This window comes from Rhinolophus ferrumequinum, chromosome 22 (genome assembly GCF_004115265.2).
Source record: "Rhinolophus ferrumequinum isolate MPI-CBG mRhiFer1 chromosome 22, mRhiFer1_v1.p, whole genome shotgun sequence".
NCBI lineage: Eukaryota > Metazoa > Chordata > Mammalia > Chiroptera > Rhinolophidae > Rhinolophus > Rhinolophus ferrumequinum.
Window position 1 is genome coordinate 1,678,799 of NC_046305.1, and position 26,809 is coordinate 1,705,607.

The following is a 26,809-nucleotide window of genomic DNA, read 5'->3' on the forward strand; positions in this document are numbered from 1 at the left end:
CACGTTAGTTGTCTCACGGGATCCCCCAAACAATTATTAAGCAGGAGAAATACACTGAACCACCCTGGTGGTGCCTAGGGTTTATAATAACGGGGAAGCCACGAGAAGAGTACCGAGCAGGAACGTGCCACGCACGTCTGTCCCCATCGTGTAGAGAGGAGACCAGAGGAGGAAGTGGCCAATTTTACCAAATAACGGGAGTAGAAAGCCTCACGGAGAAGCCACTTCAGTGGTCCTCAGCGTGGTAACTCACTAAGCATACAAACCCCAGAGACGGTATAGGCCTTACCTTTTTCAATTATTATTTTTTTTTTAAATGAGGTAACTACAATATAGGTAATCTGTAAGAGGATACTGACCTAGGGAGCAACATCCTCAGATTGGCAAGGTCACTGATGATTTTATCATTATGTTAGGATATGTGATAATAGTAAACATAGTTTAGCCTGGGTTATATTCCAGACACTGGGCTGATGGCTTCATTTATCCATGTTTGATTTTGTAATTCAATTCTTAATATCACTTAATAAAATAGCTGTTATTACCGCCTCTTTACAAACGAGAAAGTTGAGACTTAGAGAATTTGTGTCTTTACAACATAACTTGGCCGACTGGTTATAATTCATGTGCCTTTAAAACACACACGTATGTATCAAAAATGAAATGCAACACGGCAGTTTACGAAAACTCAAGATGTACAAAAATGAATGAGAGTAGATTGTTGTTTTACCCATGTCATGAGGAAGACCCTGCTCACTGCACCATGTGTCGTGTGGGGCGGCCTGCGGGGTCTCAGCTCCCGCTCCCCACATAAGAATGCAGGACACGGTGAGGCCAAAAAGGAACACCCACGGAGCCATAGGTAGGGGAGTCACACCACTATACTCTCACTGGCGGCTGGGTTGGAGACACAGGAAGCAGGAGCCACACTGTTCGCAACCCTCACTGCGCCGCTTGCAGGCTCAGCCACCATCTTCTTGCTAGCCCCCATTCGCTGCTAGCGAAGCCATGGCAGTTATATTAGTGGCCAATGGCTCACTGGTTACAGCTAACAGCCAACTAGCCACAGCTGATAGCCATGCAATCACAGTTGATGGCCATTTACTACCTGAGCCAGCACCTTTCCACATGAAGCCGAGAGCCTGGAAACTGCACTCCTGGCTCTGTCCCCACAACCCATCATAATGAAAAAAACATAGGTAGTTTCCACCAGAAGAAATTAAGCATCGAGGACGTTGCCCCCTTAAGGTTCATAAAGCCAATAGAGCCCAAGGATACCATTTACAAAGGTAGGCGTTGCACTGGTCTCAAAATGGCCACGGCTGAGCCAGACATCTGCCCGGTGGCATGTACTGGGCTCTACACCAAAATGTGTGATCACATACAGCTTACTCCCAACCTGCTTGTCTGTGATTATTACCTTCTGGTGTCTATGAACAGTTGTAAGAAGTCATTAGCATAAAGTATCATTTGCTGATCAGAAACTATTACCTTATTTAACAGATGAGCAGAAGACTGAGGTCAGAGAGGCCGGAGTTAGGCCAGTGGGCGGTGAGGCCAGCAGCCGGAAAGCAGGACTTCGGACTCCTAGATAACATGAGAGGACCAGGAACTTGTGACCTGCCCTGCCACCTCCTCCTCCTGCTGGTCACCAGACAACACAACTCTCCAGTGTCCACACGTACCAGGCGCTCTGGAAACAGGGAGCCCAGAGGGCTTCAAGGTGGGGTGCAGGGGGCTTCACAGTCTAATCTTTTTTTTTCCTTCTTCTTCTTCACAATCTAATCTTGAACATTCATTCACTTGCTCACTCGTTTAGTTATCCACTCCACACCTAAGTATCGAGTTCGTACACCAGGCATACTATGAATATAATGTTCTAGCTTGAGCTCTGTCTGGGAAAAACCGCTGGAAGGAAACACACTGATATGTCCGCAGGGTTTTGTCTCTGGAGGCTGACATTGCACGTGATTTTTATTTTCCTATTTTGGCTTGTCTGCTTTCAATCTTTCTCTCATAAACATGGATGGGGTCTGTAAGTCAATTGCTATGACGAGCAGCATGCACGAGGTTCTTTAGCAAACAGAAAAGTGAAGTCTTTTTCTAAGGTTGTTGGAAGTTTTGCTGAAATGCCTGAGCTGCAGCTGTAAGGCTAAGTAAGAGCCCCTGGGGTCCACAGAAATGACACTCAAAAGCACCACGGAGGGAGAGGATGGGAGCTGACGGACTGGCTGGCTCTGCCCAGCCCCCCAGACAGCAGTGGTGTTCAGGCTGCTCTGTGCACAGGAGCCAAGGGGGGCTGCTGACAACCGAGGGGCAGGTTCCATTCCTACTTTTGCATTTCAGTAGCTTTGGGATCAGCCGTGCGTTGGCGACAGGTTCCCCAGGCATGCTAACGCGCCTGGTCCAGGACCACAATCCAACAATCCTTTCTTTAAAGGACGCAACTCCCTGCATTCCTTTAGCTTTTCGTTTCCCAGGGCGTTGCATGAGCCCAGGATTGGCAAGCGCCGGGCAGAAGCACGTGCAAGAGCTCAGGTGCCTGCCCACACCTGCAGCAGCAGCCATGGCCCAGCTGCACTTTCTTAGGCAACATGTAATCTGCATCGAGATGACTTGGCTCCGGCGGCTTCTTCTGGTGATTCATTCTGGCCCCCACGGAGCCAGGCCCTCGGAGGACCGAGCGCGTGAGTCTCCGCCCTCCTCCCCTCTTCCCACTCCTGCATCCCGCTTCCAGCATCTTCCGGAGGCCGGTGATTTTCCAGGCCGCTGTTATTTGTTCCTCCGCAAGGTCTCCTCTCTCCCTTTTAAAATATATAATAAATAAAACGGTAATAAAGCTCTGCACTCCTTCCCCTCCCAACAACGCGGGTCAATCGAAAAAACCCGCGTGTAAGTGTACCGGCGGTTCAGATCCGTGTTGATCAAGGATCAACATGAAAGGCCCAGAACAGGCAGATCCAGAGACAGAAAGTAGGCCGGCGTCTGCCCAGCGCTGGGGGGAAGCAGACACGGTGCTCGGACGTGAGGACGAAAACGTCCAGGCCTTTTTTGTGGAGAGAATGAAAAATGTTCCAAAACTGATTGTAATGATGGTTGCACACCTTTGCGAATATACAAAAAACCCACTGAACTGTACGCTTTAAATGGATGGCTTGTGTGAAATGTGAATTATATCTCAATAACACAGCTGTTACCAAGGGGCGGCGGGGGCGGAAGGAATAGTATAATCAGCCCCAATGTGCTCATGGCCAATATTCAACATGTTTCCAGCCCTGTTTCACGCCCCCTGCAGGTAAGACGCCCTTTTTCCAAGTCTGATTTTCCCTTCGATGGCCAAAATTTGCATATGTGCTTAAAAAGATATTGTTTATTGGGTTCATTAGGTACGTAAAGGTTTTAGGAAAATCAGACTATTTAATTCGTTCCTATGGTTTGAAATGTCTGCAGCAGTAGGTCCCAAACCTTGTTGTGTGTGAGGGTGGGGCGCTTTTAAAATCCCGACGCCCACGTGGCACCCACACCAATTAAGTCAGAGTGTCCGAGGGCCCCAGCTCGCCAGCAAGAAGCTTCATGTGTCTCCAGGTAATCCCGAAGTGCTGTGGAGTCTGTGAAATGTAATTAAATTAGATAAATTGTGAAAAATGTTTCCGTGGCTTCTAATTTGTCAATCTTATTGTGAGATAGGACCGGGTCTCAAGCTCTGGGCGGTTCTCACTAAATGCTTTTCTTGCTAAATGTTAAAACGGAGCACAATTATTTTGCACACTCAGCTGTAACTGGATGACCGGAAGGAACCCAACTGGGTAAGGTCAGCCACTGCCAAGAAGCCAACTTGTAATTAACCAAATAGTGTGTATAAGCTCCGGCTGAGCCTCCCGCTTCCGGGACTCAGAGCTGTGGATGTGAACCCCCAGTGTCCTTTACTTGTCACAGGTAAATAAATCTACCTAATGACAACCCTGTCTCCTTGAATAGGACACTCCAAGCGGCCGACCCCGTGAGTTCCGCAACACTATGATTCAATTAATTCTAACCAAATAATGAAATCGAATTATTCTAAATTGAATAACAAGATTGGCACCTTGAACTTAAGATGAAACTTTTGAAATGTAAAATTGAACTTTTAAATTATTCAATATGTAAATATCTAGCTCTATAAGAAACTCGTTAAACACCCTTTCCCCTGTCAGCAGCGTCCCCTGGGGGTGCAGAGCCCGGCGGCGGGGCGCTGGGCGGGCGGCGGGGCACTGGGCAGCCGGGCGCTGGGCAGCTGGGCGCTGGGCGTTCCGCACGCGGCGGTAGGAGGGCGAGGGTACGTGCAGGAGGCGCGATTCTTTCCACCAGTGGCCGGAAAAGGGTCACACTGGTCATGGATTTTCATTCGGCGATGGCTGCAGGGTGACGCCTCGAGCCGCCCTATGTCCCCGCCCGCCGCCCAGGCTGAAAGGCCCGGGGACGCGCGGTGCGGCCGCGATGGGCCCGCGAACCGCGCGCGCGCTGCTGCGGGTGCTCCGGGCGCTGGCGGTGCTCCGGCTGCTGGGGGTGCGGACCGCAGCCGCGCAGGGCCCAGCGCGTGAGTGAGGGCGGGGGACGCGCGGGGACCGGGCGGGGGACGCGGGGGTAGCACCCGGCGCCCGGAGCGAAATTACGGAGCGAAATTAGCTGTCGTCAGCGAGAGGGAGGGGCTGCGGGCTCTCCGGGGAGGAGCCAGGCCGTGGGGCGCGGGTGGGTTCCGCGGCCTCCCGCCCGGGGCCTGGCCCCCACCCCACTGGCCCCAATCCGCGGAGCAGCACTCTCCCTTCCTCACCTGACGCTTCTAAATGTCACTCTTTCCGTTTCTCCTGGAGGCCGAGCTTGGCTTTCAGGTCCTTGGACTCGGGTCTCGGGTTTTTTGTCTCCACTGCCGGTTGTGTCCTGTTTCCCGTCACCTCCCCCGACCAGGAAGTCTTCACTCGGGGTCACTGCGTCCGGAGCACCCCTCGACATTTCCACACCGGGCGCCGCTAGTGCGGAGGGAGCACGGGGGTGTCCTCCTCAGGGCCCCTTGCACTGGGGAGTTTTGGGGGTGCGCGAGGGGGCTGTGTAAGGAGGGAGGCTGGGATCTGAATTCCACCCCAGCCCCACCCCTGTCGTTGATCCCTGGGGAGGGGGCCCCTGAGAGGGATCTGTCCCCAGCCTTATTGTCTCTGCGACACTACTCTGCTAGGACAAATAACTCACCTGTTCTTCTGAACTGGAAGTCAAGTTCCGGCTTTCAGTGGCGTTGATTTGTGATGTTAAACACTACTGTAACTAAAGGACCTTTACTGAAGGACGCCACAAAGATGACAACTACCATCTAAGTAATGACCTCAGTTTTAGATCACCTTCCTAGCTCTGATCTTACAGACTCTAGCCTTCGCAGGTAGGAGACATTCATATGCTGATTTTACTGGCCCTCGCGGGTTAAATTACTTTTCCGGGTTACAGAGATCTGGACAACGTGGTTTTCTCCTGCCAGGCGAGTACCACTGCTCTTTCTAACCTTAGTTGGCAGGGACTTCACCGTCGGGCACAGGTCAGCATTTTACTAGTGACCACGGAACCTCGGCAACACCTGGAGGGCAGGTGGGAAGTGGTCCACTTGTACAGATGATGAGAATGAGATGGTTTGCTCTCTGGTGGTGATGTTACCCTGAGCTCCTGCGCAGGAGTCCACCCAGGTGCCCACTACATAGCCGCCATTGTTAAACGTCACACTGCAATAGCGGTTGAATCCGGGAATCTGATGTTGGACTGGAGCTCTCCTCGTTCGCCCGGAAGGGGGCACCAGCCATGTGCGCTGTGCCAGACCCCTGGGAGAGGCGCCAAGCCTTTGCCCTCTGCCACTGTGCATTCTGGTGGAGGGGTAACCATAAGCAAAGGAAGGAAAGGAACGAGAACGTCAGGTGATGGGCGCTGTGAAGGCACGTGGAGCACAGGTCAGGACAGGCCACTGTTGCAGGCGGCCTTTGAGCAGAGAGTCCTGCCGGAAATAAGGGTGACAGACGCTGCCTGCCAGCAGCACTGCCTGGACAAGCCGAGGGCCCTGGCGGGTGGGGAAGCCTCAGCACTCCTGACGTGTGGGGACCGCCGTGTGCTTTGCTGGGTGTGTATCAGCATCCGTGGCCTTCACTCCCTAGATGCCATAGCCTTTCCATGGGAGTGACAAGCACAAATATCTCCTTTATTGCCAATGTCCCCTGACCTGGTTTAAGAATTCCCAGTTAAGAATAACTGTGTTGAAGAAAGAGCAAGGACGCAGGTGCTCCAGGGATGCAGGGCCAGAGGACAAGACTCGGTGACAGTGACGGTGACAGGCTCCACAGAGGAGCCACAGGACAGTCTCCACGGCCTCGGGGGCCGCAGTGTGGATCCTGGCCGAGGAGTGACATGAGCTGTCACAGCTTTTAGCAAAACTGCTCTGTGGAAAGCGGGGCAGGGAGAGCTGCAAACAAGCGGGGAAGTAGCCGGTATTCCAGGCAGCAGGCGGGTAGCAGAGCCGTGGGGGGGTGGGGGGGCAGCTTTTCCGGGTGTTTTGAAGGAGCTGCTGAAAGACCTGTAAGCTGTGCGACACAAAGAGGAGTCACAGGCGACGCTGTCCTTTAATTATTTCATGGGCCTGAGCTCCGGGTGATGGGTGATGCCCTCTCTGAGATGGTGAAGGCAGAAGAAAGAGCACTTGGGGGGAAGTCAGAGCAGCTTGGGGCTTGTCAAGTTTGAGAGTCCCATCAGCCATCCAACTAGGGGTGTCACGTAGGAGCTGTCACCCTGTATTCATCCAATGAGTCTTCATTAAGCACGTCCTCCTTGCCACGCTGTGCCAGACACTGGGATCCACCACTGGACTCCCCACTCTAACTGAGGGGCCGCTGGGGACACTCACTTGCCTGGAGGTCTGTTTGGTCCTTTTTGGCTTCCTGGGGCTCTTTCTGTATTTGCTCTGAAGCTGTTTGGATGCTGAAGCTTGCTTGAGCTGTTGGTCAGCAGACCTTCCAGCATTTAACAACCACCTGGACACAGGAAAGGGTTTAGAGAGGACACAGTGAAAACCCAGCAGCACGTTCCTCTGGCTTTGACTCTCATGAGCTCCGAGCACCAACTTCCTGAGCTCAGTGCCACAGCTGGACACACCTTGGGTTTTCTAGGGCCTGTGGGGTTGCAGGGAGCCTGCCCTAATCGGATGAATCCCGGGCAGCGAGTAGAGGGCACACGAAGGGTGCGGACAGGACTGTCACATGGAGGGGAGGCAGGCACTGGCTTCACTGCTCATTCTGGGCCCATTTGCTGCGGGTGGGAGCTGATGCAGAAGACATGGGGCCGGCCAGTCCCCTGGGCCCACGGAGGCCTGTTGTCTCCCCAGGATCACACTCTCTGCGCTACCTCTTCATGGGTGCCTCAGAGCCTGACCTTGGGCTGCCCCTGTTTGAGGCCTTGGGCTACGTGGACGACCAGTTGTTTGTGTCCTACGATCACGAGAGTCGCCGAGCAGAGCCCCGGGCCCCATGGGTCTTGGATAGGGCTTCCAGTTCACTGTGGCTGCCGCTGAGCCAGAGTCTGAAGGGCTGGGACCATATGTTCACAGTGGACTTGGGGACTATCATGGACAACTGCAATCACCTTAAGGGTACGTGGGGGGCAGAGGGGGCTTGCCTCCTAGAGGGAGAGAGCTGGGCTTTTGAGGTCCTGGCAGGCAGCGGGGAGATGAGTTTGCTTCCTGGGGTTGTTCAGTCCCTGCAGATGGTGGAGACAGAGACCTGCTCCTTTGATTTTAGTAACAAAGGTGTGCTTCGTTACACACTCTGGTGTGCTGCCAGAGTCCCACACCCTGCAGGTGGTCCTAGGCTGTGAGGTACGAGAGGACAACAGCACCAGGACCTTCTGGAAGTACGGCTACGACGGGGAGGACCATCTCGAATTCTGCCCCGAGACGCTGGATTGGAGAGCTGCAGAGCCGAGGGCCCAGGCCACCAAGCTGGAGTGGGAAGTGAGCAAGATTCGGGCCAAGCAGAACCGAGCCTACCTAGAGAGGGAGTGCCCTGAACAGCTGCACTGGCTGCTGGAGCTGGGCACAGGGGTGCTGGACCGGCAAGGTATGGCGGGAGCACCTCGTGCACCCACATTCTAAGGACGAAGCGGGTAGGGGCAGGGCTGAACCCCCAGGTGGGGTTTCAAGGTGTCTGAGGTTGTGACGCTGGGAAGGAACTGAGGTCTGAGATTTCCACCCTAGGTCTCCGCCTTGTACGTGATACGTCTGATACAGCCATCAGTCGTGGCTTTAATTTTTTTCTCCATGTATGTGGCCAAAGAAGAAGTATCTGTGGTCTCTTGACTTAACCCAGAATCCTGCATGCATTTATGCCTTTTAGGAATCAGAGATGTCAGTTATCCCATGAACACCAAGGCAAGAAATGACCAAGGGAGACAGCCAGTCAGAGGAGCAGAAGCCTGGGGGTTCAAGGTTACTTTCGCAGGGCACCCCGTGGCCACGGCAGGCTGGCTGTCTTACAAGGCCCCCTCTTACAAGAGTGCTTGAACCAGGTTGAACCAGGTGACACTGCTGGTCCTGAACGTTCAATCATTTGTGATCTGTAAAGGACAATTTTATCTGATTTAACTTAGCCTAGTAACAAAGCATGGAAGGCATGGCCAACAGGCATGCAGGTGGCCACAGGATAGGACAGGCTGATACACCTGGGACTGTCCGCCATGTAAGCCCCTCAGAGCAGAGTGTTGGGACATGTGTTGGGCACACGCTGGTGTGTGCAGTTGGCTTTGTCTGACCAGGGTGGCTCCTTCCTCCCACCTGTATGGGAGGCAGGGCCGTTCTGGTCTTCCTGGCAAGACTAGAGGGCTCCCCTCTCCTGTCCCTTCCTCCTCCCTCGCCAGTGCCTCCTTTGGTGAAGGTGACTCGTCATGTGGCCTCTGCCGTGACCACTCTTCGGTGTCAGGCTCTGAACTTCTACCCCCAGAACATTACCATGAGGTGGTGGAAGGACAGGCAGCCAGTGAACGCCGAGGACGTGGAGCCTGGGGACGTGCTGCCCAGTGGGGACGGGACCTACCAGGGATGGGTGGCTGTGGCCACGCCCCCTGGGGAAGAGCACAGATACACCTGCCATGTGACACACCCAGGCCTGCAGCAGCCCCTCACTGCCACCTGGGGTACAGGGACCAGGGGCTGAAAAGATATCCTGTGGGCGGGACGGAGTGGGACACCTTGGGGACAGTCTGCGGTGGGCTGGTGGCTGTCACAGGCACTCACTTACTTTTGCTGTGTTAGAGTCCTCGCTGTCCGGCTCCCAGGTCACTGCGGTCATCAGTGGGATCACCGTTTGTTCCGTCATCCTCTTTGTTGGAATTCTGTTCAGAATCCTGAGGAAAAGGCAGGCTTCCCGTGAGTAAGAAGACACAGGGAGTTTCAGTGCCTCTGCCCCCAGGACACATGGGTCCCCTGCAGGGAGCAGGCAGAGAGGGCTGGGGCTGGGTTCCCTGAGAAGCCTCTTCTCTCTCCCTCTTTTGGAGACCCGCTGCCCCGGAGCAGGGATTAGCGTGTTTCCCTGGAATGAAAGCTCCTGATTCGATAAACATCTTCTGAGCCCCTATGTTTTGCAAGGTGCTGGTGAAGGTCATGCAGGGGATTTGAGGTTCAGCCACCGGCCATTCTCAGACCCACGTACAGTAGGCAGTGAAGTCAGTAACACAGCTAGTGTGGTGACCCAACCCCCCTCCCACGCCCAGTCGTAAGGCAGTAAACGCGTGGGGAGACAAAAAAAGGAATGGCCATTTAGTTGGGGATAGAAGCAGCAGGATTTCCTTGGGTGAGGCTGAGGACTGGGGGGGGTCTACACAGGTGGGGCATGGGCATGCTGGAACCATCGTGCACCCCTTCCCTGACTTGGGGTGCCTGTCAGTCATCAGGTCTGCATTTCTAGCCCTGGACATCTGCGCTGTGGGGACAGACGGGCACGCAGAAAGCCGGGGCCTTTCTGTCATGAGCACTGGGGAGTCAGGGCAGGGACATAGCCAGGAGGGACAGTCTCCCTAGTGTGGGGAGTTGTCAGGAATGAGGCAGAAGGCAGGGCGGCCGGTGGGGAGCTGAGGACAGGAGAGGTCCTGGTGCTTGAGATCTAGCGGGCCCTTGGAAAGGGACTGGTCAGAGCAGCGGTGGTGGATAAGGCCACTGACTGCAGGCAGGAGACAAGCTGGCGCCCAGCCTGTGGTGTCTTGTCTTTACAGGGGGAGCCACGCAGGAGTACATGTTAGCCGACCTTGAATGAGGGACGGCCAGCAGACCCGGTGGGGAGGACACCTTGCAAGGCTGTAGGGCTCATGTGTGCAGCCCTTCCTGTTCCAGGACAGGGCTGGGCCTGACAAGTAGGCACTGTCCCCAGAACTGGCTCTCAGGACTCTCAGGCTGCACGTGGACGCTGCAATTGTTTCCTGGATCGCCTCCCACTCCACACGCCCACAGCCTCTCACCTCCTACCTCTGTGACCGGGCTCCTTTACCTGGGGACTCGTGAGTCTTTTTAACTTAGCGTGAGAAAAGCTATGAACCTTCTCCTCAGGACATAGTCTCTCGGACTCCCACCGGAATTCTGCACACATCCAGGCACTTCCTGCACCCATTCTAGTTTCCCTGTAATCCCCTCTCTTTCTATTAGCCAGTCAGTCATCTGTCACCCAGCCTTGTGGTCCCTTCCACCAGACAGTGACCTGGGGCACGTGTAGCTGTCGAGCCCGTACCCTGTGCGACCGCATGCGGACAGGGGCGCCTTTCCCGTCCAGGTTTCCTGGATGTTTGTGTGCTGGGACAGTTTTCCAGAAAGTGGGTGGCACGTGTCCTGCCAAGGGTCCCTTTGTTGCCTCGTGCACAGAGGTGCCCCTCAGGCTTCCTCAGTCAGCCAGGCCTGCCTTTCCAGCACCTCCCTGGGATGCCAGACTCCAAGTCGCACAACCAGTCTCTACTTGGCCTCTGCTGACCCTTTCCTTGTTTTGATCATGAAAATGACAGTAAGGACGATGAGGATGAGGATAAGTGGTTGACACATGAAAAAGAAAGAGCGTCCTTGGATCCAGACTGCGTCTGGAGCACCCACTTACATGCATTGTCTCGTGTAATTCTTAGCAGAATTCTTTGATGTGAAGTAGTGTCATCCTCATTTCTTCAAACAAAGACAGTGAAGTACAGAGCGTCTCACAGCTTGCCAGGTTCGAGCTGCGTCCGAGTGCCCCGGACCCCCTCTCCCACCCACTGCCTTCCCAGCCGGGACGTGTGATGCAGGAGGAAGGCGTGCCTACCAGACAGTCTTCTGCCTCACTGTCTTTGTTCTCAGTGAGCTGGACTCGCTGAAGGGAAGCCAGCAGAAAACAGCTTCCGCTGTGCTCCCTTTCACAGGCCTGTGGGAAGGACCCGGCGTGTGACTCCCCAGCTGTTCTGTTGCCACCAGCAGTCTGCCCTCTCGGCCACGCCTCTTAGGTGCCAGGACAGGACTGTCATTGGTGTCGGTGAGTGGCTGTGTTGGACCTCACAGTGTCCTCCCCCCACTAGGGCCCCTGGACTCAGAACCTCAGTGGCATTTCACCTCCATGAACTGGGAAAACTCATTAAATGTGGTAAAACCGTAGCCGCCAAATGGCCCGGAGGGTAGCTGGCACCTTCCTGGTGCCCTGAGAGTTTGGTTCTCATCCATCCCCAGCTGTCAAAACATTTAGTCTGACCAGCCCCTCGGGAACGAGTAGAGTCTGGTTAAGTGAGTCATCTGACCACCCTGAAGGTTGGGGGGGGATCTGCCTGACCCTGCCACACACGTGTGGTTGCAGAGCAGTGGCACGGGGCATTCTGTCTGGAAGGACAGATGCTCGAGAGGCCAAATATAGCTCACAAGTCTGTTTGGTAGGTACCGAATTTGGGCAAAAAGATGTCAACTATTTTTTTAAACTTTTTTTCTGGTTGCAAATGTTACATGGATAACGTGCTTATTGTAGAAAAACTGAAAATGAATTAAATTGAAGCTATTGTTCCATTAGCCAATTACAAACTCTATTACTAATGTGTGCTTGCTCTCAGCATTATTGCTATATTAAAATACATGAAAGCTACAAATACATACATTTTAATAAATGCATGATGAATTGTGCTGTGTACTGCACGATTTTTCTGATGTATTTGTCCATCTTATGTATATATTTAATCATTATGTCATTTTGGGGACATTTATATGGCTTCTAACTTTTTTTTACATTTTGTTTTATGGAATATTTTCATTAAAGTATGATAGCTGAATTAATTGTGTTTCTTCACCCTAGAAATGCCATCTAATTTGTAACACCTTGGTCATTTTTGTTAGATAGAACAAGGGTCTCAAGGTCTGGGCGGTTCTCACTAAATGCTATTCTTGCTAAATGTTAAAATGTAGCACAGTATTTTGCAGGCTCAGCTGTAACAGGATGAACTTGACCTAGAATCTATTGGATAAGGTTAGCCTACTGCCAGGAAGAAACCAACATGTAACTAACCAAATAGTGTGTATAAGCACCGCTGAGCCTCCCACTTCCCGGAGACAGCTATGGATGTGTATCCCCAGTGTCCTGTACTTGTCACAAATAAATAAAACTACCTAAACACAACCCCATTTCATCCTTGAATAGGACACCCCAAGCGGCCAACCCCTTGAGTTTGGTAACAATTTTCCCTCCAAACCATGCTGGAGGGGCACTGACAAATTCTTTCTCTTTAAATATCATCTGATCCTCAAAGCCAACTGCCAAAAAGCTGCCCTTCCTCTCCTACCCCCTGGAGGACATGTTACAGTTCATTAGGCAGTGGTTTGTTTCCTACTGTGTTATTTCCCACAAGCTGACGTTTCAAACACCCTAGTCACACAGTCTCACATGTATTAACCATCGGCACCCATGACCTGCTAATTTTCTTTTTTATAACTGAAGTTACAAATCTCCATTATCTATCAGTGTGTCTTAGCTTGATTTTTCTGGCCTCGTTTATTAGTCCTCAAAGTCAACTATGTTGGAAAAATCAAAGACCTACATTTTAAATTCTGTACCTTATTTCATCTCTGGTAAAACCACCCGCACACAGCGTGGTAGTACGGAGAATGGTGCCATCTGCTGGCCACAGTCAAACATGTCACAGTGTCATGTAACTAAAGAACTGGGCTGCGGGTTTTCCCCAGGGGATTGGGACAAAGACAAAGAGTGGGACACTGGAAGATCACTGGTGGAGAAAAGCACGTGGAAATCTGAGGAAATGAAAACTATTCAAGAGCTGTGTGAATCACAGCGCTGTTTAGCTTCCTGAAGTGGAAACGGAACAGAAGGAAAACCAATCTGGCCATCTTTGAGACAACATGCAACAGTTGGTAAAGGCCTGAAGGGAGGTACAGGCAAAAATTCTTATTTTCTGTAATAATTATACGGTGTTATAGTGCAGTGTGCACTTAACGCATTCTTCAAAAACAAAGTTCCCTTAACATGCTGAAGGCTCTTGTAAGCTACCACTGTTTTCTAACCACACTAACAATGAATGAGTAGAATTCAGAAATGCATATCCCGGGAGCGCCAAACATGTATGCACATGACCTGTATTCATATTTTGTTATTGGTATATATTGAGTATTACAAATTTAATACAGGTTTTTCCTTTCTTAAAAGGTGTACACATTTTTTTGGCCCCCTCTGTATATATATATATATATCATTCTTCATCTCTGATAATGATTGACTTAGTCAGTGAGGGTGGTTCTGGGCATTTCATATCTTTATAAGGTGTTTGGTTAACATCGTAGTTTTTTTTTGTTTGAAAACGTCATGTGTCCAATTATCCACAACTCATCCCCAGGGGTTTTATCTGAGGGAACTATGTCACATGTTGAATGAATGGGGTGCCACAGCCAGGTTCACTCTGGGGGTAAGAGGAGGGTGAAAGGCAGGAGAACAACCACCTTATCAGTTCTAGAGTAAGCTGCCCTCTCCCAAATCACATGACCAAACAATACCTGTACTCTGCCCACGGGGGAAGGATCCGTTTTTTACACAAATCTACATGTGTATACCTTATAAATATTTCTGTTCTGACATTCATGTTTTTTGAGTCAAGGTCACCGAGAAAAATTTAGAAGAGGGGAAATTAGAAGGGAATAGAAGAAAGGAACCATGTTGTATACATTCTATTTTTACATATTTTTATGACTTCAAAAGCATGTTGAGATTTCAGTTTTACCTCTGACCTTGCACTTTTACTTTGTAAAGTTTGACACTTCTTTCTAGCCAAGTCTCCTCTTACAAAGTGTGTGTGGTGGGGAGGGAGTGGTGAAAGGCAAGAAGCTAAAAACTTCCCATTTGGGGTAGAACATAACCACTGAATCATTTCAGAAGTGCTACAACCCATAGGCCATTCAGAGCTCTCTCGCCCTCCTCTGAGTCATTTTTCTCACTCTCTGGGTCTCCTCTCTCTGTTCACCTAAGTCTGAGGTTATATAGTATGTGGTCTTTCTCCCGCCATAGTATCATTCTAAGTTCCCAAAATAGGCATTGATTTATTAACCAGAATGGGAAGAGGGTGTTCCTTTTCTTTCTTTTTGCTCTAACTAGAGTGACTCCTACCGTGGAAATTTGCGACAACTGCAGCAGAAAACTAAGGAGAAATTTTTGATTTGAGATATGCCTCTTTTCAAGCTATATTCAGACCCAATTCTGCTCTGTTCTGCCTTTTCCCGCCTCCCATGGGATTAGCCTTGTTTAAAACACCAATCATCTCTTCAGAGGCCTCCCAGGTGTGGCCCTGAAAGCTTCATAATGACCTTAATGAAGTATTAGCCTTACCTACAATTAATCCCCAACTCTCCAGTAGATAGGGGCCGATCTCTGAAACTGGACAAGGTTGAAAGGGATTAATGAAGGAGGGAAGCGGAGCTTGTTGGGAACTACAGGCAGGTGAGATGGTGCAGCAGGCCAAAACGAGGACCCGGGGTGACTGCTGATCCAAGCTTAGCTTTAGGTTCCCATCTCGGACTTGCCATAAAAAGGAGTTACCCAATAAATGTTGGAATCCAGATAATGAAGAAAAGGAAGAACTTTTAATTTGCAATTGTCTACATTTCCGTCTTTCAAATCCCAGGACCCTTAGGACCAGAGCTTTGTCACTAGGCTTATACACTGTCCGGTACAAAGAAGGTTGTCAGAATGCATAAGTTTAAGTAGAAACATGAAAAGGACTGAGGGAAAGTCCCTCGTTCTCTAAATCCAACATCCTTTACACATTATTTCTACTTTCCCCAAAGAACTATTACATAATTTATTAGTTAATAGGTGGAAATAAAAAGAAATATTGAGTGGACCTCTTTGTTCAGCGTCTTAGAGCTGAAGAACACATTCAATTTACAAATACATGCTGAAATAAAATAATGCAACGCAAAACAGAAACAACCTTTTCACTGCAGTAAAATCTGAACCACCCCTTCCAGAAGAAACACAGCGAGGTTTCACTGGCCAATCAAAACACTGACATGTTAATATCCTTCCCTTACTCCACCCCCTTGGTGACCTAATTGGGGGGAAATCCTTCAGCGTGTGATGTTTTCAATCAGGTCCGCAACAATTCTATTTAAAGGGCTGTGTCTGGTTTCAACAGTCACTCTTACTGCAGCCATGTCTGGTCGCGGCAAAGGCGGTAAGGGGCTCGGGAAGGGCGGCGCCAAGCGCCACCGCAAGGTCCTGCGCGACAACATTCAGGGCATTACTAAGCCTGCCATCCGTCGCCTGGCTCGGCGCGGCGGCGTCAAGCGCATCTCTGGGCTCATCTACGAGGAGACCCGCGGGGTGCTGAAGGTGTTTCTGGAGAACGTGATCCGAGACGCCGTCACCTACACGGAGCACGCCAAGCGCAAGACGGTCACGGCCATGGACGTGGTCTACGCGCTCAAGCGCCAGGGCCGCACTCTCTACGGCTTCGGCGGCTGAATCATTTGTATTCACTATCTTACTTTTTTCCCTACCAAAGGCCCTTTTCAGGGCCGCCCACTTTCTCTCGGAAGAGCTGTGCGCTGCGTTTCTGCTGATTTCTGTGATTGTATGTTGGCTTTAATGTTAGCGTTTGCTTACCTTCAACAAATATGACTGGACTGGACGATGGCTCCTCCACAATAGTCTTAAGTTTGCGTGGAGGACCCTGGTCCAGTGGCGTCCTCGGCGTATGGGGTAAAGGTTTCTTAAGGGGACAGGCAGGAACGCGGCAACTCTGTGCCTCCCGGGAGAGGTCAAAATTTGAGAGCCCCGAAATTGATCTGGCAGGGCCCTTCATTCACCCCTTGCCTCTGAAGTCAGCTACGGGTAGCGGTTCCGCCAAAGAGGCAGTCTGCAGTGACGGGAAGTCTCGGAAGCACCGCCCATCGGGCTCGTTAGGCCTGGGTGGTCCAATAAACGGACAAACTACAGAAACCTGCGAGGATTCTGCCGGCAGCCCACATGCACCCAAGATGGTTGAAACCCGCCGTTGCCAGTAAAACGCTGGGTGTTCGTTCATTCCTCGTATGTTGGCTGTGATCGATGTCAGGAAGGATCGGCACGCTTTGCCCCTCCCCCACGCCGTCTCCCCACCCGCCTCTCCAGGCACCGGCTGAGTGCCGTCACCCCAAACCCGGTGTCCTTGCGGTTAAATGGCGCTATTAGGCCTTGCTGAGTCCCGTTCTCAGGCTGGGTCCCTCCCTAAGCCTGAGGCCAACAGTTTGTAAGTTACCTCTCCCTGTAAGTCTGTAGCTCCCCGGGAGCCCAAGCCCGAGGGCCGAACTTTGCCTGTGTAAAGGAGAAGCTCCCCTCCTGCGCAACAGGGCGTATGTGATTTTTTCCCCCTATAAAATGACATACCATAAAAGTTTTTAAATTGTTGAAAATAATGGAGTAGTTCTGTTATGTTTCTTATTAATCTGTTAACCTGTTAATATGTTACCTGTTAACTAAGACTACTAATTACACTGTTAAACTTGCTCTTTTTCTCCAGGTCAAAATTGAAAAGCACATGTAAAGCATCAGAATTCTGATTTTTGAGTTTATTTTTAAATGATGTTTTTCAGTCTATGTAAGCCATTTAAATTTTAAGTTCACATTACAATTTATTAATTTCCTGCTGACGTAAACAATTTGCTCACAATTACTTGTACTCATAAAACAAAATATTCTCAGTCCGTGTACAAGTCCGAAGAGCTAATTGTGGAAATGGAAAATTCAGGGCAGGTAAAACAGCCAGAATTAAGTATGGCCAGTTAAAGAAAAAAGACATGATTAAGATCAGAGAGCCCTCAGGAGCATCATCCCTGAGAATAAGTAAATTCTGACACCCTTCGAAGATTGCTGTAGCCTCTACAATAAACTCGGTAAGGTATAGAAACTATTAATGCTTGTGTTATACAAGCATTGGAAGCCTTCTCTTCTGACTCAGCAGTCTGATTTATTATGACATGTTTCTTCTCTCTCCTCTCTAACCTTACTTAAAGGACCTGAAGGGACAATAATTTGGAATTATTGAATCAAACTTTAGAGGCTTCAGTGTAGCAATTAAAGGGACACTGCATGCTGGAGGATTAGTTTCCTGTTTTCTTTCTTGTCCCAGGTCCCTTCTTAAGCCTAACAAGTTAAAAAGAAAACCACAGGTGCCAAAATGGCCCTGCTGGGACTGAAAACCAAGATAACCTAACCTAGAGTTAATACCTGATGAGTTTCAATCTCTCCCAGAAGTCGGAATTTCCTGGTCAGCACAAGTGAGGATAATTTGATGAGAGCCCTGCCTTCCCCCAGTGGAAGGTGTCCTCCAAAGAATCCATTCTTTCAACTTTCTTAGTGCCACCCTATCTGCCTATGAAACCCTCCCAAATTAACACAATTCATTGGAACCCCTTCCAGCTGCTTGATGGGACTCTCGCTGCCCTACTCTTGAATTTCTTAATAAAGCTAACTAGATCTTCTGACTTACTCGGTTGAATTTTGTTTTTTAACGATGTCAGAAGTTATATGCGGCCATTTCATGTTTGTCTTTTCTTTGAGGCCGGCATGCTATTTTTGCAGAGGTGAGGGTTCAGAACAAGCCACCCCAAGATGTGTCTCTGTGGTGATTGTTTTGAGCTAAGGGCAACTTTAGCCAGGTTCCCAAAAACTAAACTTCTGCTTCTCTACCCCCGCCCCGCCCCCATTACCTAGAAGAATTTGAATTCAGGGACTTGCCCATAATAAGAGATTAAGAGATTATCAGAGATAACCTTTTGGACCACCTAAGTGGTAGAGCAAGTTTGTATTTACTCAAGCATCTGATCTGCCCATGCTGCAATGACCCTTTGAAGCCGCCAATGAACCTTACCTCACCCATAGCTCAGGATGTCTATGTACCCTTGTTCCCTTTCTATCTCCCTACCTCCCCTGTACATGGGGTCTCTCTGTCATATGCGCGGGGTTCCCATACATATGTGTGCATTAATTTTGAGCATTTTTGTTTCCTAATCTGTCTCATATTTATTTGATTATTACACCAGTCAGAAAAACCTTGTCAGACACTGACAACTATTTGGACTCATAATTTATGAGGAAACGTGGAAAAAGAGTGTTGAAAAGAGGCGAGAATTTGTTGTTTAGTTGCAGGAACCCACAGCATACAAACACAACACACCAAACACAGTGGATCCCACCAAAGACCAGAAGGACACCAATTTCCTGATCCTGTGTTCTCAGATGCCAGAAACGATCATAATCGAAACTGAAACCAACAAAGATTAACAAATGACCCAGATTCCAGCTTCCCTGTCCTGTCACCAGTTTCTCTTATGATCTGACCATCCAGCCCAGACAGTGCCCCATAGACAATAATCGAAGTAAGAATGAAAATACGAAACTTGGGCAGGAATAGAGTTTAGCCTGCAAGGGGAAAGGACAGCTGTACAGGACATTCTAAGCCCCAAGCCCGCAGGCTGGACAAGTAGTTTAGCAGGTCGATTGCTATGGTTGGACTGTTACAAGTCTTAATGGTATCTTCAGAAATGGCCTAGGGGTTCATGATTAACCTGCACTTCACTTGTGAAGGAAAACATGCAGTGGAATTACTTCACTCAACAAACACAAAACCAGAAGTTATACAAAAGGGGGAGATGGGGTGTGTCAGGCTAGCAGTGACTGCACATTTACTGGGTGGACTAGCTCTTAGAGGTCAGCCTGCCTTGGACCATCAATACCGGAGCAGGCTCACCAGGGGTACAAGAAAAATCTAGTTTGCTTGAGACCATGAGGCAAGCACCTGTCCACTTCCCGCGTTGGTACTTCTAGCCTGGTTGGGCCTGGGCCTGCACCCCTTCCCAAAGTGATTCCACAGCTGAAGACCCAGTGTCTGACAGCCCTTAGTATTCCTCCCAAAACACAGAACTACAGATTTAATATCAAATGTCTTTTACCTCATCTTCAAAAGCAACCATTTTGTGTAGTTCTCATGTTATTTGTAAGAGTGCTTGAGACTTCAGTACAACGAACAGAAAAAGTTATCCTGTTGCTTAAGTTTTTGCCTGGGGCAAACAAAGACCCCACGAGTAAAGTGGATCCCCCAGCCTACAACCAGCCTCCGGCTGTACGAACTCACCCTTTGTGAGATTCAACACTAAACCCACTTCCGTCACGCAAAAAAGGTCCCTGATTGCAGCTCTGTTGTGAAAACGTGGGTGGCTCTGAAAAGAGCCTTTGGGTTAAAGAGTGCAGCACAAGCACTCACTTGGAGCTGGTGTACTTGGTGACGGCCTTGGTGCCCTCGGACACGGCGTGCTTGGCCAGCTCCCCGGGCAGCAGCAGGCGCACAGCCGTCTGGATCTCCCGGGAAGTGATGGTCGAGCGCTTGTTGTAATGCGCCAGGCGCGACGCCTCGCCCGCGATGCGTTCGAAGATGTCATTGACGAAGGAGTTCATGATGCCCATGGCCTTGGACGAGATACCCGTGTCCGGGTGCACCTGCTTCAGCACCTTGTACACGTACACGGAGTAGCTCTCCTTGCGGCTGCGCTTGCGCTTCTTGCCATCCTTCTTCTGCGCCTTGGTCACCGCCTTCTTGGAACCCTTCTTCGGGGCGGGAGCAGATTTAGCTGGTTCCGGCATCTTGGAAATCTCAAAACACCTAGAAAGAAGATGGAGCTGAAGACCGGATCTCTGCTACTTATAGGGGCTTTATGCTAATGAAGGATGCAGAGAGCCTTTTAGTTCATTGGAAGGTGAATACCAAATCTGTCATCAATGGGCCGAGCTATGCAAATCGGGTATGGAAATGACAGCCTTCTATTGGCTACTTCACTGAGTATGTCAGTAGCCAATCAGTCAGCCTGATTTACTCCCCAGGAACTGCCTATAAAAGAAGCGGTGCTCTGCTTACTTCCAGAATTGAATTTTTCGCGGTTGAGTGTTTTAGGCTTGTTTAGGGGCATTTTCATTTCTTAAGCAATGTCTGGGCGAGGTAAACAGGGTGGGAAGGCGCGCGCCAAAGCAAAATCTCGTTCTTCTCGCGCCGGGCTGCAGTTCCCCGTGGGCCGCGTGCACCGGCTGCTCCGCAAGGGCAACTACGCCGAGCGGGTCGGGGCCGGCGCGCCCGTGTACCTGGCGGCCGTGCTGGAGTACCTGACGGCCGAGATCCTGGAGCTGGCGGGCAACGCGGCCCGCGACAACAAGAAGACGCGTATCATCCCCCGCCACTTGCAGCTGGCCATCCGCAACGACGAGGAGCTCAACAAGCTGCTGGGCAAGGTCACCATCGCACAGGGCGGTGTCCTGCCCAACATCCAGGCCGTGCTTCTGCCCAAGAAGACGGAGAGCCACCACAAGGCCAAGGGCAAGTGATTTGACTGGCATGTGAGTTTCCGGAAAAACTTTAAAACCCAAAGGCTCTTTTCAGAGCCCCCCCAACGCTTCAAAGGAAGAGCTAATGTCACTTTAGGTTTAAAGGAAATAAGATACACGAAGGTAAGCCAATTTTTTCTAAGATACAGTGATGCAAGTTACCTGGGTATAAAAACTCAGGCGGCCTCTAGAAAATCAGTGGGTGAAAGGTCTGATGAAGTGGATTAATACATACTTTACAGTTCAGTCTGACTCTGGTCCTGAATGTGTTAACTGCTGAGGTATTCTGGGGTCTCTAAACTTCAGATTGCTTTGCAAATTTTTTGGATTATCTATAAAGCAGACTTCCGAGCCGGCATCGTAACATCCTGCCGTAGCCCCTGAGGCTGTTAATATTCAAAGCACCATCTGAAATTTACCCGGGCCTTGAAAGAAGCCACTGAAAAGTTCGTTCTCTGATTCTAGACTTAGATGGCTGTTGCAGTTTCTATCTTCTGGTACAATTTTAACTGACTTGTTGATCGGGGTGGGGGAGGTGTATCCTGCCTGACGTTCAAGAACCGCAAACAAATGTTAATAGATTTTCAGAGGCTCTAGCCTGTTACTGACGCAGCCGGAAAAGGTATAGACTAGGGCCCGAGGCGTCCCCAAAACAGCTGCTGGCAGGGATCGGGCAACTCAGCTGCACCAACCCCCATTAAGTGACGATCAGGGACGGTACAGAAATCCTTAGGCTCCTATTCCCTAGGGTTGAATATTACCAAGATTTTGTTATGGTTGACTGTCCTCCCGGCCAACCCCCTGACTGCCGTTGAACCCACCGCCAACACTTCGGGGGTGAGCTTTGCTGGCTAGGTGCCGAAGCTCCCCTCGCCCCCATGTCTGCTGTGTGCTTTTCCTTCTGAAGTTAGAACACGGGGAGCTCAAGATAATGGCCAACACCCACTAACTTCTAGTACTAGGCAGGACATTTCCTGAGCGTCCAGCATATGAATTCATTTAACCCAACACTGAACGTTACCCCATCTTAAAGTTGAGGCGACAGGAACCGAGTGAAGCAATTTGCCCGAGCTCCACTGTCAGGAAGACGCGCCTTCTAACTGCTGGCTAATCTGTAAACCTGCGCCGGAAGAGATTATTGCCAGAATAATGCCGCCTGTAAAAAGTGCACATAAAGAGTTAACTGACCACATTCCAGTGTTAACTAATTGCATCCTAAACACTGAAGTAAGGGTAGGAGGGGAGTTCTCCCAGAATCTACAAAGAGGGAGGGAAGTAGATCTACACACTGTTAGCACTATAAACCCAGAAAAAAGCCAATCACTTGGTTGCTTTAGTGTGTGACAAGTGAAACAAGGGACAGGTGGGGAGATGACTGGGTAAAGACCTTTTGGACTCAATCAACTTGTGAGGCAAGGAGTTAAAAAATAAAAAAGACTTGAGTTTGAATTTTCCCTCAGGGTGCCGTTTTAAAAAGTTTACATTTGATTACTTGTTAGCAAATGGTACATTGTGTTAATCTTGTTTATCTCATCTTGAGGACCCAAAAATCAAGGACCCAAGCTGGTTACATTGTTGATGGCTGGCCTAGGCCCAGCCTGCAATAAACAATTGAGAGAATTCTCTAGCGGCAATAAGCTCAGCAGCTTCGGCCATTTCCCACCCCTTAAGCAGGTGTCTATCTACCAGGGTGCTGGGGTGGACCATTTCAACTGAGACAAAGTGAGGAGAACTGAAGGCCCAGACACCACGGACAAAAAACTGATTTACTAAGATGGAGGCCCAGGCAGAATCACCTGGTTATAGGGGGCTTTCCACACAAGCACATCAGCTTGACATGTCGCCAATTACAAACCTCCTTTTTACATTTCCAAAGACTGCTGCAGTACCCTTTCTTTTACTCCATCACTCGCTTGCTTCATGTTTTTCTGCAGTACTTGAACTCTTCTTCCAATGTAAGTTTTAGAATCAGTTGTGTAAAAAAAATACGCATTTTAGGAGTAGAATTAGGTTAACTTGTAAGGGTTTGTCATCTGTTGATCTTGAATCATAATTCTAAATGTACATATTCCTGTTAAATATAATGCACATGTATTATTAGGAGGTGTTAGGAATTTAATTGAGGCTTCCCATGCATACTGAAATTGAAAAGAAGGGCTCATAGGTAGCCCCAGAATTCTTTTCTATTTTATTCCAATACCTTAATATTGTGTTTTAAAACTAAGATTAGCATCATCAGATCTACTAAAAGGTAGCCATCGCCTACATTTACACCTTGAAAACGATACTCTTAATAATAGACAAATCTATGAAAAAACTGAAGTATAACCATTCTAACTCCACGAGACATTGGAACATGGTATGTGGCCTTCAAAACAAGGTGAAATCTCAGGCATGGCATCACTGAAGTTCTATGAAAAAGCAGAATTGCAGTGGTTTGTCTGAGTTGTAGTTTGGGCAGAGGGAGAGAACTGACATGTCTTAAGACTGGAGACTTAATGCACATTACTCACAGTTGCAGCTGTTCCAGAAGTATGCAAGTGTGCTGAGTGAGCTTCAGACTCTGTTACGAGTTGTCTGTCTGCCAGTTGGAGCGCAAAACCTTTACCATGTTCGTCAGCTCGCAGGGACACCAGGCAGTGGCAGGTGAGAAACAAAACTGCTAACCTTCCTTGTAGATAGTTAAGCTGTGTTTCACAGCAGCAAAGGGATCCCATTTCTTATCGAAACCTGTAAGACTCAGGACGGCTGAGGATGAGAGGAATTAATTGTCACTGTCGTATAAACTTTTGAGACACTGTTCCTGGCAACACTGATTCAAATTGCTTAGTAGACACTTAGCCTTTTGTCCAACATGGTAATATTAGATTAAGTAAATGAAAAAGGAAAAAGGTAGACACTGGAAGAGGGTGTGTACCGTCTAGAAATAAGGCCCACTCTGAGGTTGTGTGAGCCTTTATAAACATCTGTATGGAAAGTGTTTAAATGAGCATGTATCCAGTTTGTAACTTAAAGCCTAGAAATAAAACTAAAAGAACTTCCCTCTGCCCACTTCTCACGCCAAATCTTTAACAATTATTCTGTTTAGATTCTTCAAAATACAGTCAGATTTTATGACCAGATTTCTCGTTGTCTGCCTCTGTCCATTACGCCCTTCCATGATGTAGGGGCCTGGTCTGTCTAATCACTGTGAGATCCCAGCCTCTAGCAGGGAGACTGGCACCTTGCGGGCAGCATCTCTAGGGAATGAGCCCGGGAAGGGGTGTGGCCTGAAAGCCCTCAGACCCCACACATGGTTATGGGAATTTGTGTATGTATAAAAGTCTGCCCGCTAACAGTTGCTCATACATCACTACCCACCCTCCCCAGCTCCCGGAATGCAGGGCAGTTTGCGGAAAGCCCCACTTGCTTTCCACACCCTACCTTTCCAGGTCTCTTCACTAACTCCTCCAATGCCATATAGTCACCCTCAGGGAGCCCTTAATTCCTGAGGGTCTGCTGGCTGACGTAAACAAAACAGTCCTCTTGATATGCTGCGGGAGCTCTGCTCATCGATGTTTGCTTTAAATTGTGAAAAGGAGTGATTTCTGCACAGAAATGGAACGGTCACTAAGCCGCAGGGACTGGAGTTTGTCCCTTGGGTGTGTGCCATTGTAGCCACCAGTCCATCTTAAGTTCCAGTCGCTAAGTTTAGAGGGAGATACATGACTGGTTGGTTCTAGAGCTGCTCTGTCCAAAACAGAAGCCACTACCCACGTGTAACATCTTCAGTATAAATAAAAGAATTACAAATCCAGGACCACATTTCAAGTTGTTGGTGGCTGCCATATTGGATAGCAAAGATACAGGACATAACCTGTTGTCAAGTAAGTTCTAGTGGCAGCACTGAGCTAGGTCCTTCTTGCCCCTGTGGGTTATCATGTTCAGGTGCACTCAACCAGCTTCCTCCAGGTGGCGTCTGATAAAACATGGGATACTTAGTTAAATTGCAATCTCAGATACACAACACATAATTGCTTTATTATCCATCTGCCCTGAAATACTGCATGAGACATACTGTACTAAGACAAAAATTGTTTATCGGAAATGCATACATAACGGAGCACCCTGTGTTTTCATTTGCCAAATCTGGCGACCTCATCTGCAGAGCAAGATCAGACCACCTTCCCTGAGAAGCTGGGTTCTCTCATCATCCGGGTTTTTATATAAGGAACTGAGAAGCTAACTCACGAGGAAACGGGTCTGTACGTTTTCTGCTCGTGTTCAGGAAAGCTGAGAAAGAATTTCCCAAACATACTTACTTGGGTGTCTTCTCTCCTTAGGTGTCTAAACGCTTGTCACTGCAGAGATGCCTGAATCCGAGTGTTTGTCGCAGTCGCCGGTGCTCAGAAATAGATGGACGGCATCCAAGTTCTGACGTCACTGACCGACTCTGCACCTGCAAATTTTTCCTATTGAAAACTTGCTCCCGTCTAATTACTTAGTGTACCTGTGTGCCCTGGGGTTAAGGAGAGTAAAGGGGAGAGAAACTATTACTGAAGGGAAGCAGCTCTCTGTCGTCCAAAAATGTGTCTAGTTTTTTTGAATGAGCAATGCATTCGGAGGGTTCAAACAAACCAACAAGGTGTGCGTGGAGAATGTCCTCTTCCACTGGACCAGGCCACTGTTCCCTAGGCCATCTGCAGTGTTCATTCATGCAGTGTGAGACAAGGAGTGAGTGCCCTATCCCGCATGCCACCCCCCTGCATTCAATGTCTTGGAGAACTTTCCAGACTGATACAGGAGCTTCTGTACCGTCGCCTGGTGGTGGTCTGTGTGGCTGCATCACAGTTTATGTAACCTGCCTCCCTGTTGGGAGGCAGTGGAGACAACTGGGGAATGGTTAGCTCTGATTTACAGCTAGTTGAAAGTGTTCTCATATTCTGCTGCGACGGTGGAAAGAGAACAGAAATTGAAGTCCCTCGTGGGTGGGACTCAAGTTTCTGCCCCTTAAAAACGATGTGGCCTCAGCCAAGGCAGAACCGTTGGATCTCCGTTTCTTCGTCTGGGAAATGCGGGTAACAGAATGAAGAAAAGATCATGCGTCTGAATTGTTTGGAGCTGTAAAGAACAGCACAAATAAAATTAGTTCATTTTCAACACCATTTCTTGTGTGAGAGTTACGCATACTATATTGTAATAGGAACAGATTCCCCAAGTGCCGGCTTGGCACCAGGAAAGGGAAGATGGTGCCAAGTGGGAGGACGACAGTTGCACTGACCTCTCGGGACGCCTCCCTGGTCTGGTAAATGGCCGCTGCCGTCCTCCTCACACAGGGCTTGGGAAGCAGGGCCCACCGCCCGCACTCAAGGTTGGGTTTGAAGGTCTCTGCTCTCCGTGAAATCTGGTTGTTGGGGGCGGGGCCTGCTTGGATCTCCGCAGGGCACCCCGTCACCCATGGGCATGTGTGTAGGAGACCCTGGGACACCTGAATCCATGGAGGGGGTTGTAGGAGACAGACAACGCCTCAGCCTTACCACATACCTGCAATAAGTGTGTGTCTGCATGCGTGCAGCCCAGACATGCAGCGATGTTCCTTCTGGAACAGTGCGTTTGGGTTCCAGCTGTGCCCAGAGCCTGACTGAGGGACTCACCTGCCACTCCCGAAAATCAGGCTTTTCACCTTGTCACGCAGGGTGGCATGCGAGGTCTCAGCTCCCGCTCCCCACACAAGAACACAGGACATGGTGAGGCCAAAAAGGAACACCCACGGAGCCATAGGTAGGGGAATCATACCACTATAGTCTCACTGGAGGCTGGATTCACACAACGTGCGACCTGCTGTCCGCTTTTCTGCCAACCGACCGACTCCTCGCTAACTGCAATCCGCGCTAGCTAGCCCAGCCACTATCTTGCCCCCATTTGCTGCTAGTGTAGCCATG

At 49.6% G+C, this 26,809-nt stretch overlaps 4 protein-coding genes across 9 annotated transcripts; 3 read left to right on the forward strand and 1 right to left on the reverse strand.

Moving 5' to 3' along the window:
• Nucleotides 1-4,414: 4,414 nt before the first annotated feature.
• HFE (homeostatic iron regulator) lies at nt 4,415-11,840 on the forward strand. 3 transcript variants are annotated; one of them, XM_033093897.1, is made up of 6 exons: nt 4,415-4,576; nt 7,385-7,648; nt 7,797-8,114; nt 8,994-9,186; nt 9,305-9,418; nt 10,261-11,840. In XM_033093897.1, exons 1-6 carry the CDS (start codon nt 4,477-4,479, stop codon nt 10,295-10,297), a joined length of 1,026 nt encoding a protein of 341 aa, XP_032949788.1. In that variant the 5' UTR covers nt 4,415-4,476; the 3' UTR covers nt 10,298-11,840. The 3 variants fall into 3 exon arrangements, with proteins under 3 accessions (XP_032949788.1, XP_032949785.1, XP_032949787.1); XM_033093894.1 differs by having other exon boundaries at nt 4,417-4,576; nt 8,911-9,186; XM_033093896.1 differs by having other exon boundaries at nt 4,420-4,576; nt 7,839-8,114; nt 8,911-9,186.
• Nucleotides 11,841-15,683: 3,843 nt separating this feature from the next.
• On the forward strand, nt 15,684-17,346 carry LOC117015351 (histone H4). The gene has a single exon (XM_033093959.1). The coding sequence runs from the start codon at nt 15,690-15,692 to the stop codon at nt 15,999-16,001; it is 312 nt and encodes a 103-aa protein (XP_032949850.1). The 5' UTR covers nt 15,684-15,689; the 3' UTR covers nt 16,002-17,346.
• A 2,385-nt stretch (nt 17,347-19,731) lies between these two features.
• Nucleotides 19,732-20,165, reverse strand: LOC117015339 (histone H2B type 1-C/E/F/G/I). Its single transcript, XM_033093944.1, has one exon. It carries the CDS (start codon nt 20,154-20,156, stop codon nt 19,776-19,778), a length of 381 nt encoding a protein of 126 aa, XP_032949835.1. The 5' UTR covers nt 20,157-20,165; the 3' UTR covers nt 19,732-19,775.
• Nucleotides 20,166-20,452: 287 nt separating this feature from the next.
• LOC117015317 (histone H2A type 1) lies at nt 20,453-26,636 on the forward strand. Of its 4 annotated transcripts, XR_004421694.1 has the most exons (3): nt 20,453-21,011; nt 23,404-23,534; nt 25,211-26,636. XR_004421694.1 is itself a non-coding variant. In XM_033093922.1 (2 exons), the coding sequence occupies exon 1, from the start codon at nt 20,496-20,498 to the stop codon at nt 20,886-20,888; it is 393 nt and encodes a 130-aa protein (XP_032949813.1). In that variant the 5' UTR covers nt 20,453-20,495; the 3' UTR covers nt 20,889-20,900; nt 25,211-26,636. The 4 variants fall into 4 exon arrangements, 1 of the variants encoding a protein (XP_032949813.1); XR_004421695.1 differs by lacking the exon at nt 23,404-23,534; XM_033093922.1 differs by lacking the exon at nt 23,404-23,534 and having other exon boundaries at nt 20,453-20,900.
• Nucleotides 26,637-26,809: the final 173 nt, after the last annotated feature.